Source organism: Orcinus orca, chromosome 5 (genome assembly GCF_937001465.1).
Source record: "Orcinus orca chromosome 5, mOrcOrc1.1, whole genome shotgun sequence".
Classification (NCBI taxonomy): domain Eukaryota; kingdom Metazoa; phylum Chordata; class Mammalia; order Artiodactyla; family Delphinidae; genus Orcinus; species Orcinus orca.
In genome coordinates this window covers 55,068,031-55,080,378 of record NC_064563.1, presented here as the reverse complement: position 1 = coordinate 55,080,378, position 12,348 = coordinate 55,068,031, and the positions used below count along the sequence as shown (strand labels likewise).

Sequence of the window (12,348 nt, the reverse complement as noted above, 5' to 3'; positions counted from 1 at the left end):
GGGAGGAAGATTAAGTTAAAGGATACCACAAATTCAGATTGGTAACAAAAGTGATTCACTTTTTGCAACTGATCAAGAATTTTTAAAAAGATGGGAGATACACCTGAAAACTATAATGTATGCCAACTATATGTCAATAAAAATTTTTTAAATTAAAATTTAAAATATAAAGTAGCTATTCCATTTCCAAAAAGGGAGACTATTCTAGATTTAAATAGATTTATGAGACCTAACAATCCCAGGCAATGAGTAAACTTCATTTGGAGTCCCAGAAGAAGAAATCAATATTAAAACACATTTTTGAGACAATTGGGAAAATCTGAATATGACCAAGGTATGAAATGATGCCAGGTATTATTGTCAGTTTTCCTAGATGTTAATGACATTGCAGTTATGTAAAAAAAATCTTATGTTGATCCATATTGAACTATGTAGGAGTAACTGATGTGTTATCTGTGAGTTGCTACCAAATGCTACAATAACAACAACAACAACAACAATAATAGTAATAAAGGGGATATGATGCAAATGTGGCAAGATCTTAAGAATTGTTAAATCTGAGTGATGGTTATCTGGGGGTTCATTGTAGTATTTTCTCTATGTTTCTGTATGTTTGCAATTTAGCCATAATTTTTAAAAAATTTTAAACTTATTGCCCTGCTAGTGATATTTAACACTTTTGTTTTTGAAAAAGTATGTATACATGTCAGTTTTCATTATTAAAGCAGAAGATTGGGGAAAAAAAAGTCAGTGTCATAAAGGACAATGAAATACTGTGGAAGTGTTCCAAATTAAAGAAGGCTACAGAGACATGACAACTAACTGCTGTATCTGACCCTAGAATGGATCTTGTCCTACAAGGGGAAGAAAAATGCTACCGCAGACATTATTTCATCAACTGACGAAACTGGAATGTGGATGATAGATTGGATAAAAGTATGGTATTGATGTAAAGTCATGAAGTAATGGCATTGTAGCTATTTAAAAAAATATCTTAGGAAACACACTTCAGTATTTAGCAGTAAAGGACCATGATGTATAAAACTAATAGGAAAAAATACAGATTAAGAGGAGAGAAAAGGCAAGAGAGAAAATCAAATAGTAAAGCAAATAGGGTAAAAAGTTAATAATATGTGAATCTGGGTAAAGCATAAAATAAAGAGATAAAAAATAAAGAGATATTCCTTGATCTCTTTATTTTTGCAACATTTATAAGTTTGAAATTATTCAAATAAAAATACTTTTTTAAAGTTGCAAACTGGAGGCCAATGTCCACACCCTGCATGTGCAGTTCTGTTGTTTGACTTTCAGTTTATCTTTGAAGTTTTTTGAATTTGCTGAATCAGTTTAACATTAGGAAGGTTTACATAATAATTCAGATTTTTAGCATTTCCTTTAAAAAAAATTCCAAGGAATCAGCAAATCTAGGCCTACATTCCCTTATGCAACAACCTACTTTAGGTGACTGGCAGCTGCTCCTTTATCGATGAAGACAGGAGTGTTCCCGTTCACCGTTCACCTCATTCCCAAGCTTCGTACTTTCTCACTTATGTTACCTGCCTGCCTCACTGGGCACTTGGGACTCTAGCTCCTGCCACCAATGACCATCATGCATTGACAGAATCTAACTGTTTCTTGGTGGGCTGGGGGAAATGGTGCTCTATATTTTGCTAAGGTCACTACCAATTCTGACTTTTCAAAATAGAACCCAGTGGTTGTGAGCCAGAGCAAGGGGTTAGGACTACATTCTAAGCACAGCGATAAAGCACTGCAGTGTTCTCACAGGGGGGAGGCTTGTCCTGACTTCTGTTTTTGCAGCGTGGAGGCTGGATGGGAGGAGAGCAAGAGTGGATGCTGGAGGAGCCTGAGGAGACTCTTGTAGGAGTCCAGGAAGAGAGGACAGAGCCCTACGTGGCGGCAACAGGAGAGAGTGACTAAAGGGCTTCCCTCTGTCTGTCTCTCTTTCCCCCTTTTCTTTGTCCAGAAAAAGACAAGTCCCTGGAGCGAGTTAAGAATTAGAAATGGGGCTAGGGAGATGCGAGGTCTGCAGCAGGGAAACAGAAGAGAAAAGCAGCTTCTCTGGCAGAGGAAGAGGTGGGCTTTGTGTGACCATGTTACACTGGGTTTGGGCAGTAGTTCCCAGGGCCAGTCACAGAGAGGTCAAACAAGTAGTTAGAACAAGATGGCCTCTGATTTCCGACTCTGCAAATCTGAGCAGTGCAAGCAACTACAAAAGAGAAAAGATTTGACCCTAAAAATTTTTTATCACATCTAGAACACAGCTATAAATCACTTAAATGGTTAATATCTGGGAGTCCATAAAGTGGAAGGGGATAATCCCTTATTCGGTGTGCTAAACTTTTGACGATTTAAGATAGCCTCCGAATGAAAAGCTTTACTGCACACTGGAAAACTACTGCAGAGGATAAGAAGGAGGGTGAAATGGAAACAACATCGTAGAATTTTGAAAAACAAGACTAGCACAAGGTCTGAGCCGAAAAAGAGGTGATCATAGAAGTGCGTGATATATGTAAAAACTAAGAGGCATGCTCACTTTTTGCTCTGACAACATTAATGGAAACTTTTCTTTAGTACTACACTGGCAAGCTAACATAACCAAGTGACATATTTGACCAACACCAAATAGCTGTATAAAAGTCATTTCTGATTAGCAATTACCCTGCACAAAGTTAACTCTTGACATTACAATTATCACTAATTCTTAAAAAGAACTATTTAAAGGAAAATTTGCAAAGCCATTAAATTTTTCCTTTGTTTTTTCTTCTCCTTAGTAACAGCAATTTCACCTTTGGCAGCTGAGAAAAACACATGGAAATATACGCTACCTGTAAATTATCTTGTATTTTCCATCTCGTCCTTTGTCTGACAGAGCAACCTCGTAGCTGTAGGGGAAGGAAAGACCACTGTGGGGTCCACACGAAAGTCCAACAGGGGGAGCCCAGGACAACACAACCGTTCTTGCCTGAATATTAGAAACCTGAGGAAGAAAAACATGAATCAGACACTACACTTCTCCCCAGAACATTCTGTGATTATTAGTAGTAGCATTAAAATGGCTCAGATTTAACTCAAGAAAAACGAATTTATTTTAATTTACAAATTTACTTTAATTACCAAAAAGAACCCACCCATCCTATATGGCATTCTTTTGTCAAAGTCCTGATGTCCAAACTATAGCTCCTAAAACATCTGTCCTTATTATGCAAACTTATGTCCAAGTCTGATGCAATTCACACTTGGTCCTCCAGAAAGTAAAAATAATGTCACGTTTGAGAATTTTTCTAAAGGTAAAAAGTTGAACATCATATTTCAATAATCTCCATGATGGCCATCGTATTATGTGGAAGGAACCCACATCCACAGGTACTTTCCAGCGGCCTCCAAGCTTTGCTTGATGTCGAACTCTTCTGCAAAGCCGAGACCTTTCAAACCACGCTCCCCGAAGTCCTGCAGGTTCCTGGGAAAACCCAGTACGGGGGTGGGGGGTGGGGGGTGGAAACGGAACCATGGCCCAGGCTGACAGACAGCAGAAATATGTGTGGAGATGTTTCACCTCCCTAGGCTCTGCTTTTATCTTTTGCTTTAGCCTCCGCTCAAGGCTTCGTTTGAACAAAGGAATCTGGGACTCTCAACGCCCCAACTTTTCCCTCTTATTTAGGGCTTCTCTGAAGCACGTTCTTACACTATCTCCCAGGCATACTCGGCAGGACTGAGCCCCAGCTGCCCGCAGCTGTAACCTGCTCATTAACAGACCCTGCACTGGCTTCTCCTCTGCAATCTCACGTCTCTACTCTAACCGTGCTTCCTGGGGCACCTCCCCACTTACACCATTTGCCTTCCAATCTTTGTTTCAGAGTCTGTTTCTGGAGAAACCTAATCTAATGCACGGTCTAATTCTTTAAAATAAATCTGTCAATGCATTTTAATGTTCTAATTTTCTAAAGTTTATTTTGTTGCTCTCTAGATATTGGTCTGGATAACATTAAAACAAAATGAGAGTTAAAACATACATTAAAGCTTAACGTTCATACAAGACTTTATAGCTGTAGATTAGAGTAGGCTGTGGATGGAGATGTCTAAACTACTAAGTCTCTATCTTTTTTTCTTCTATTTTTGTCACTATCTGATCTAAATAAAGGGTATTAAAATATAAGATAATTTAAAAGCATGAATAATAAATATGGAAATGAATACTGAGTTTCCCTTTTCAGTCTATCACGCATTCCATTTTGAGCAGAGGTCCCTCCATATCATCTCTGTTCCAAATAGATACAGCATCATTATATATTTAAGCAATTATTTAGTCAAACTCCTACTCATCCTTCAAGACCCTAGGCTGGCCTCACTACCCCCAAGTAGCCTTCCCTGAAATATCCTATCATCTCTCTGTTCCACAGCACCTTGCTGCTATCTCTACTCATTGCTAATCATGTTAATAGCATTTGCCTACCTTCCCCACTGGACCGTGGGACTCCCTAAGGAGAAGGCCTAAGTCATATTCAACTGTGACTAGTGGCTGCTTAGTAAATGTTGAATGAAAAATAAAAATCAAAGGGAATAAGACAGTCTGAGTTTCTGATACAGGTAACAACAGTGGATGGCAGACCAGCATTAAACATCTTTAAAAAAAACCTGGAGAGACACTGTTACAGAATTGAACTCGACCCTTCTTGCTATGGCTCCAGACTAGCAGCAACTCTCCTGCCTGCTCCTCCTGTGACGGCTGTGACCCGCCCTTCAGCATGCCGTCCCCTCTCACGCCCCTGAGACTTAGCTCTGGACTTTCCCACTTTCCTGCCTTTAACAAACTTCCTTTAGACCCAGTTCAAATGTTGCCTTTGCTTATTCATTTAATCATCATAGCTTAACTTGTGAGGGGCTGTGGACACAAAGATGATTAAGGTATGACCTCTGCCTGATGAAGAGATGCGTGAGGGGCCTCACGGCAGATACACTGAGCACAGAGGGGCCCATGGCAGCTTGAGGCCAATTCAGGAAAAGTTTCTGTACGGCGCTGCCTGACTCCCTGCTCAGGATCAGCAACTGTTTTCTTTGTGCTCCAACCACATTGAGCGGGCACCTATATTTGACACTCATTTCATTATCCTCCGCTTTACCTGGTTATCTGTGTGTTGTTCCCCTGATTAGATTTTAAGGCAGCGTTTCTACCACATACACCATTGTATTTGCTGAATTCCTTCACACACCATTAATGAGTAATCTTGAGATACTGGATATTATATTTGATTTTTAACTTAAAACAAGGTATTTTGCTATGAAGAGTTCAGTTTATAATTTAAAAAGATGCTGATTAGGTACAGAGGAACATTCAACTGAGGTGGTAAGTGGCCCAATTCCAAGAGCACAGTATGTAGTAACACTGATTCCATGAATGGTGGTGTGAAATTAACACCACTTCTCAAAATAGCTCAGTCAAATGCTAGCACTTTAGATACTGAACAGGTATCCATAAATTCACATCCTTTTAAACTCTACTTTTTTCATCAGCTATTAAGAATTTACTCCTAAGAGTTCTTATCACAAGAAGAAAATTTTTTCTTTTTTTCTTTCTTTATATTGCATCTATATGAGATGACGGATGTTAGCTGCACCTGTCGTGATAATCATTTTACGATATACGTAAATCAAACCAAAAAAGAAAAGAATTTACTGTCTTTCCTTTAGGACTTGGTTAAATTATTACTTAACTCAACAGTGATGTACAACACCTGAAGCATCAACTAAACTAACGCTCACCTTTCCCCGAGGTTCCTTGAGCAAGCCTTAGGAAGGCCAACTGTCATGTGAACACAGACCTCTGTGCAAGTGCATCCTTCCCATCAGCCAGCCTATCAGAAGTGCACCTGGAGAACTCAGCACCATTTTCAAAGGACGGCGGCTTCTGGGAATTCTTTCCTGGATCTGAGCAGCCTGCCTCCTAGACTACTACCAGAGTTGAGAGACCCGTTCCCTCCTGTGCTCCCCCCTCCCTCCCTCTCACTGACTCCTGGGCCTCAGGTTTCCTTTCTTCAGGCATTGGAATCCTGAGAAAAAGAGTGCTTTGTCTCTGTTAGAACTTGGAACTCACTCCCACTCCAAGGTTGATGCCAGGAAATTACACGGTGCCTTTCAAGAGAGTGTCATGTAAAGGGGAATCCTCAGCAGTAGATGCCTTTACTCCAAGCATCCAGGGAGGTGATAACTTTAATGAGAGATTCAGAACTCTGGGAACTAGGCTGGGTTCAAGCCTACTGCAGAGCAACAGCATTCGTACACAAGCTTCACCTTCATTCATTCAGTCTCTCTCTCTCTGGTGAAACTTTCTCACCAGCGGTGACCACTGAACTGAAATGGGGCATGGCTAACCTGATCATCACAATGATTGTCATGGCTGTGATCCAAAAAAGGAAGTTTAGAAGCCATAAAACTAACTGACTTGCTGATGCTTAACGATTCTACCATAAACAGAAATCAATCTCCTTTGTAATGGTGATAAAAGTGGTGATTTTTAGTTACAAAGTTATTGGACAAGATCCAACGTGACATTTGTTTCAGCACTAGTGATATAAGAGTCTGCTGTGAAGGTTACTAGTGTTAAGTCTGCATAGAAATTACTTAAACTGCTTTGAAGTATCTTTGAAGGACTCATAAAACCATCTACTTCTAAACAATTACACACTGATTAGAAGTCATTTTTGTCTATGTATTGATTAAATATAGATTTGAACGTGAGAACAGCTGCTAGTTAAAAGCATATACATATGCATACACATATTCGCAAATGATAAGACCGCATTATCTTGTACCTATTTCGTATGTAATCCTTAGCTCTCTTTCTCCTTTCCCCTTTCTCCCCTGTTCATCCCAGTATATTAATACTATTCTGTGAAATTTTACTTTCTTAGTTTTCAGACTATCTTATATGCAAATGATATTCATTATTTGGATCAAAAACACCATTTACTCTCATAAAGTTACTAAGTTGTTACTCTCGTGTTCAAAAATATTTCTATGTAAGTTAGTAGCTTCTAAATTTGGTCTTTGGATTTAACTATGTGGGAGGTCTGCTGATCCAATTTAGGGAGTATGTTAAGAAAATATTACCATAGAAATATTGGCTTCACTTCTGAAGTACCCATCATGAAAAATAATAACATAAAGGAAAATTTAAAAGGAAAAGGTCAAAGAGATCATTACTCCAAGAAATGGATGCTCATATCCAGGAATTTCAGAATCATCTGTTACTAAAATTCCTTTAGTGCTAAGAACTTTAAATCTGTTTCCAGATCTACTGCTGTTTACGTTTCAAGGGATTGCTTCTTGCAGGGACAGTTGTTCTTCTTTTAGGTCAGTTTACTCACTTCTGGAACCAACAAATCAATTGTTTCTACAAGCTGAACATTAGCGGATAGAAACAATGCAGAACCACAATTCCAAGTTACATTTATTTACATCCTGAAAATAAACAGCCCAGTATGTGGGAGACTTCATCTAGCACCACCATCAGAGCAGATTAAACCACGTTAGGTTGGAGCTGGCTGGTACTAGCAGAGGTTAATCCGTAAACCACTTAGAATCATATCAGCTTAGTTCTGTGGTACAGCAGTGGCTGTATGAGCACAGTCCCCAAGACACCTAATTGTTACATTCTCGGGACAAAAACCTTGTATATTTGTACCCTGTTTTATTTAATGGCTAAGTATTTGGATATTTATAGTATCTGGGTTTCTGAAGAGTAAATGACTTGCTTAATTCAGGGTGCCCAAAGTTCTAGAAAGATGACTGGAATCTACAAGTCCTCAGTAATGTTTCTAACACCTAAAACAAACCATCCGTAAAACCTTGAAGAAAAATATATGTGTTTTATTTGGAGGTGTTACCAGGTGCAGCTGAAAGAAAAAAAAATTTAGAACAGCAATCCTTCAGACAATTGTGTGCCGAACTTTCTGCAGCTGTTTCTTTTCCTAGAAGGTGAACAGCCCCTCCTTCCCATTTCAGAGTATAGCAGGGAGTTTCACTTTTGCCTAATGATATGCTAAAAACTCTAGGAAAATACTCCATTCCAAGGACTCTATAAATAGCATACAATTTACTTTTCAGATAGTCCCACATGGTATTTATTATCCGACCTTTCAAAGGTAAGGAAACTGCGGCTCAGGGTCACAGAGCCAGTTAATGGCCATGCTGGGCTCCAACTCACAGGACCCTCCTCTGCATGCTGCTGCCTCGCACTCTGGCTCCCAGCCGTGCCCACATCCCACCAGGCTGGCTGAGCCTCGTGTGATGCTGGCCAGCCGTCAGGTATCTGTCTCACCTGGCAGAACCTCACTACAGCCACTGCAGGCTGCCACACATTTATTTACCAAATACATGTTAAGGGTTCACAACGTGCCAAGGGCAGTGCTAGGTACTAGGAACACAAAGATAAATAAGGCACAACCACGAGTAAGAGTTTCAGGCAGAGGGGGGAGGAGAGGAAAGAAGGGAGAATAATGGTGTGGAGAACTAACAGGGCTGGGGATGATGGGTGGACTGTCATCCAGCAGAGGTGGTTTTTGTGGGGACCAGGGGTTGGTATGGTGGGCAGAGTAACGACCACCCCCAAGATGTCCGCATCCTAGTCCCCGGAACCTACAAGGTAAAAAGAGACTCTGTAGATGTGAGTAAGTGAAGGATCTTGTGAAGCAGGGACTACCCTGGATTACCCGGGTGGGCCTGATGTAGTAACAAGTATGAGTAACGGGTCTTTGTAAGTAAAAGAGGGAGGCAGGAAAGTCAGAGAAGGAGATACGAGAATGGAAGGGGTCATGGGCCAAGGAATGCAGGTAGCCTCTAGAAGCTGGAAAGGGCGAGAAAACAGATTTGCCCCCAGAGCCTCCAGAAAGGAATGTAGCCCAGCCGATACCTGGATTTTAGCCAAGTGAGACTCATTTTGGACTTTCTGACCTCTCAGGTGACAATCTGACTATATTACACCTAACATCATGACTATTTATACAAAACCCTGTCTACCCTGCTCTAAAACCTGTAAAGAGTTAAGCATTTAATAAATGCTGAATCAGGAGGAAAGGACCAATACATATAAATATTGCTTTTATCTTTCTAGAGCCACATGATCCTCAGAAACAGACTTTATCACTTCTGCAGTAAAGAAGTGATCAGGTATAACTCAAGAAAAACACCGTGTGTGTGTACACGGGACAGAGACCAGATGATGAAGTTGTCTGACTACATCCCGGACAGTCAACTAACCTGCTGCTCTGCCTTCTCACGCCGACTATGACTTCCGTGTGTCCCTCATGGGCTCTTCTTTCTGCTGCACTATAAATGTAAGCCTGTTTCATGATTCTGCCCTCAAGCCTTCTCTAAGCTCTCCCTGTGCTCTACCCCATCCCCAAAGCTATCATACACTCCTACGATTCCAATGGTCACTCCGATGCACGTGCTCTCCCCAGGTATATCTTGTTGCCCTCTCTCCACGGCACTGATCTATCAGGCACACTCAACCACCCACTTATTCGTCTTCCTGGATACCCTGCTAGTAAAACAAATTCCACATGTCTAAGAATGGCACTGAAGATACCGAGAGGACACAGACACAAACCTATTCTAGAGGAACTCACAGATTACCGGGAAAGACACAAACACAAGTAAATGGAGTACAATGTATTAAATACACGCAGAGCACAGTGAAGCTGTGGTACCACATGTAGTACCAGTGGTACCAAATGCCGTGGGGAGTATCCCAGTTGATGGGACAGAAATCAGGGCAGCCTGCCCAGAGGAAGCAACTCCTGAAAGGCGTCATGTGAGCCTGAAAGCCCAGTTAACCCGTGACACCTGATAGGCTGTAATGCCTGACTGATTTCGCTCTAGAATGGCTTTAGTATCCATCCTCTCCTTGCCACATCTGATGCCACCGCCCTAACTCTGATTCCCACAGCCTCTCGCCAGCCCTACAGTAACAGATGCCAGACGCTTGTCTCCCTGGGTCCATGCCCTTCTCACTGCAATGCACCTGCCGGCTGTTTGATCCTCCTGAAAGTACAGTCCTGATTATAAGAAACATAACTTCTTTGCTTATAAACTCTCAGTGGCAACCCACTCCTTACCGGATCAAGTGCAGACTCCCCAACCCAGCATCAAACACCCTACGCTTCTGCAAGTGCCCTACTGCGCCTGTAGTCCAGCAACACCTCATGGTTTTAGGTTTAGTCAAACTCAACTATGTGCCCCGAGGCATGTTTGGACCCTTGTGTTAAAAGGCCTCAGTATTTGAAACACATGAAGAATCAAGGTTTTCCAGTTCAGCTAGAAAACACTCCAAAGAACTTTGGCTCTCTAAACTCAGATGACAGCCTGAATCAACATTCTGAATTTTTCACTTGAATTTCAAAGCATTTGGCAAAATCAAACTTAAAACCTCACAATATCACTACTCCCACCAACATTTTTCCTTGCCATTATGCTTTGGACTTATTTTACTCAGCTAATATTTACGTACCTTTTTGAAATTTACCTGGAAAAACACTTTGAATTACTGAGGTTTTCAAAAATTATTATTATTACATTTACAAAGGTAAAGGGAAATTACCAAAAGAAAACTGTTCTGTAGCCTTAGCGGGTGGGGGAAGGGGTACTCCCGGAAATCGGGATGAATACCTAATTGCATCCCGAATATCTAAATGAAGAAGACATTTTGGTGGATGATGACTAAACAGAAGACTGCTGTTTTACATTTTCATGCTCCGTTAATAACAACACTATTTCACAGTTTGTGAGTAATCCGCAATGGAAAGGGGCCCTTTTGCTTACCTACTGTGTGGTAAAAGAAAAGCATGTTTGAAATACTTAAAAAAGCGCCATTTACGCTGAGAAATCCAGAAGACATACCTGTGGCTTCTCTATTCCCGAAAGAATGTCTTGCACCCTCTTTACTTCCAACTCATACTCTGCGTGGCAAAAAGAGGAAAAAAGAAAAACAGTTAATGCCATTAGAAGTCAGTAAGGTTGTCAAGTTCCTTTCCCAAGCCTTTAACAAGGGTTATCATGAAGTCAGTTGCCTGTTACCATGAACTTTTGGTACCACAAACATGATAATGAAAATCAGGAATGAGGATGTCTTTGGGGTAGGGATTTCACTGTGGTTGTGTTAACTTGCCACTATTATTGGTTTACATAGTCACAACGCTGACCAGATTAACACTGAACTCTACCTAATAATTCAACAGGCAACAGAGAACCCTAAGGAGGAGACAGGGGAGACCAGTGCAACTGAGAGAAGCTGAGAGCAATGAAGAGATGAGGTTGAAGACAGAGGCCGGTTCACGAAGGGCTGTGAGTTCAGATTTTTTAATTCAAGTTTTATTCTAAGTTTGATGAGCAACCACTAGAGTGTTAAGTGGAGGGACTGACATACTATTGAGTTTGAAAAGATCTGTTTGGTGTCTGCATGAATAATGGATATATGGAAGCTAAGAGTGGCAGCAGAAAGACCAGTCAGCACATTGCTACACTGGTCCAGGTGAAGGATGGAGCTAGCCGGCCTGGGCTGGGGGTGGTAGTAAAGATGCTAAAAACAGGTCTGGTTTTGGAGGTATAGGTGCTGAAGGGTTGGATATGATGGACATGGACGAGGGAATGAGAAGAATCAAGGCTAATTCCTCATTTGGGGCTTAATCAACTGAAAGGATGGTGGTGTTTTTTAATAAGATGCGGAGATGGGCAAGTTTTGGGGTGCAGCGAGAATTGTTTTTGAGATGAAACAGGAAAAGTACTTGGAGCAGGGAGCATGGGGTGGGAAGGATGTGTAAAAATAGGATAAATTTAATCTGTTTTGCTAAAAGAAACATTTGACTTTCACGACCTGCTTGATGGAATCTAATTTTGAGTCTACAGATTTATTTAACTGTTCAACCAGGTTATGAGCTATATACCTAGAGATATTATGATTACCAAGACATGTCCTTGACCTCAAGATATTTCAAGTCGGGGGCGGGGGGTGAGGGTGGGGAAGGAATGGAAGCAAACAGGAGATTACAAAGTGACAGGCGCTGTGGTAAAGGCCCTCTAAGAGAGACCACTCTAGAAGCTTCCTAGGAACCAACACCCAGCTGAGTCCTGTGGGCAAGCAGGCATTGGGAGGTGAAGGGGGAAGTGGACTAGGGGTGAGAGCAGGTTAGTAAGCCCAGCTCTTCACAGGCCGTTTATTCACAATGTTCAGGTCTCATTTCCAAGAATCCTACCTCAGCCCTCACCCCCTTGTCCCGGCTTCCCTCCCGTCATCGTCGTACCCTACTTAGCTCCTTCCCAGCAGTCATCAGAACT

At 41.3% G+C, this 12,348-nt stretch overlaps 1 protein-coding gene across 6 annotated transcripts in view; it reads right to left on the bottom strand.

Moving 5' to 3' along the window:
* FNDC3B (fibronectin type III domain containing 3B) overlaps positions 1-12,348 on the bottom strand; it is a 361,128-nt gene that overhangs the window by 103,147 nt on the left and 245,633 nt on the right. For all 6 annotated transcript variants that reach the window (XM_033429514.2, XM_033429520.2, XM_033429521.2 and 3 more), the window contains 2 exons: positions 10,915-10,973; positions 2,847-2,998 (listed from right to left, as the gene is read on the bottom strand). In XM_033429514.2, the coding sequence (XP_033285405.1) occupies positions 2,847-2,998; positions 10,915-10,973 (211 nt within the window). The remainder of the gene's footprint in view (positions 1-2,846; positions 2,999-10,914; positions 10,974-12,348) is intronic.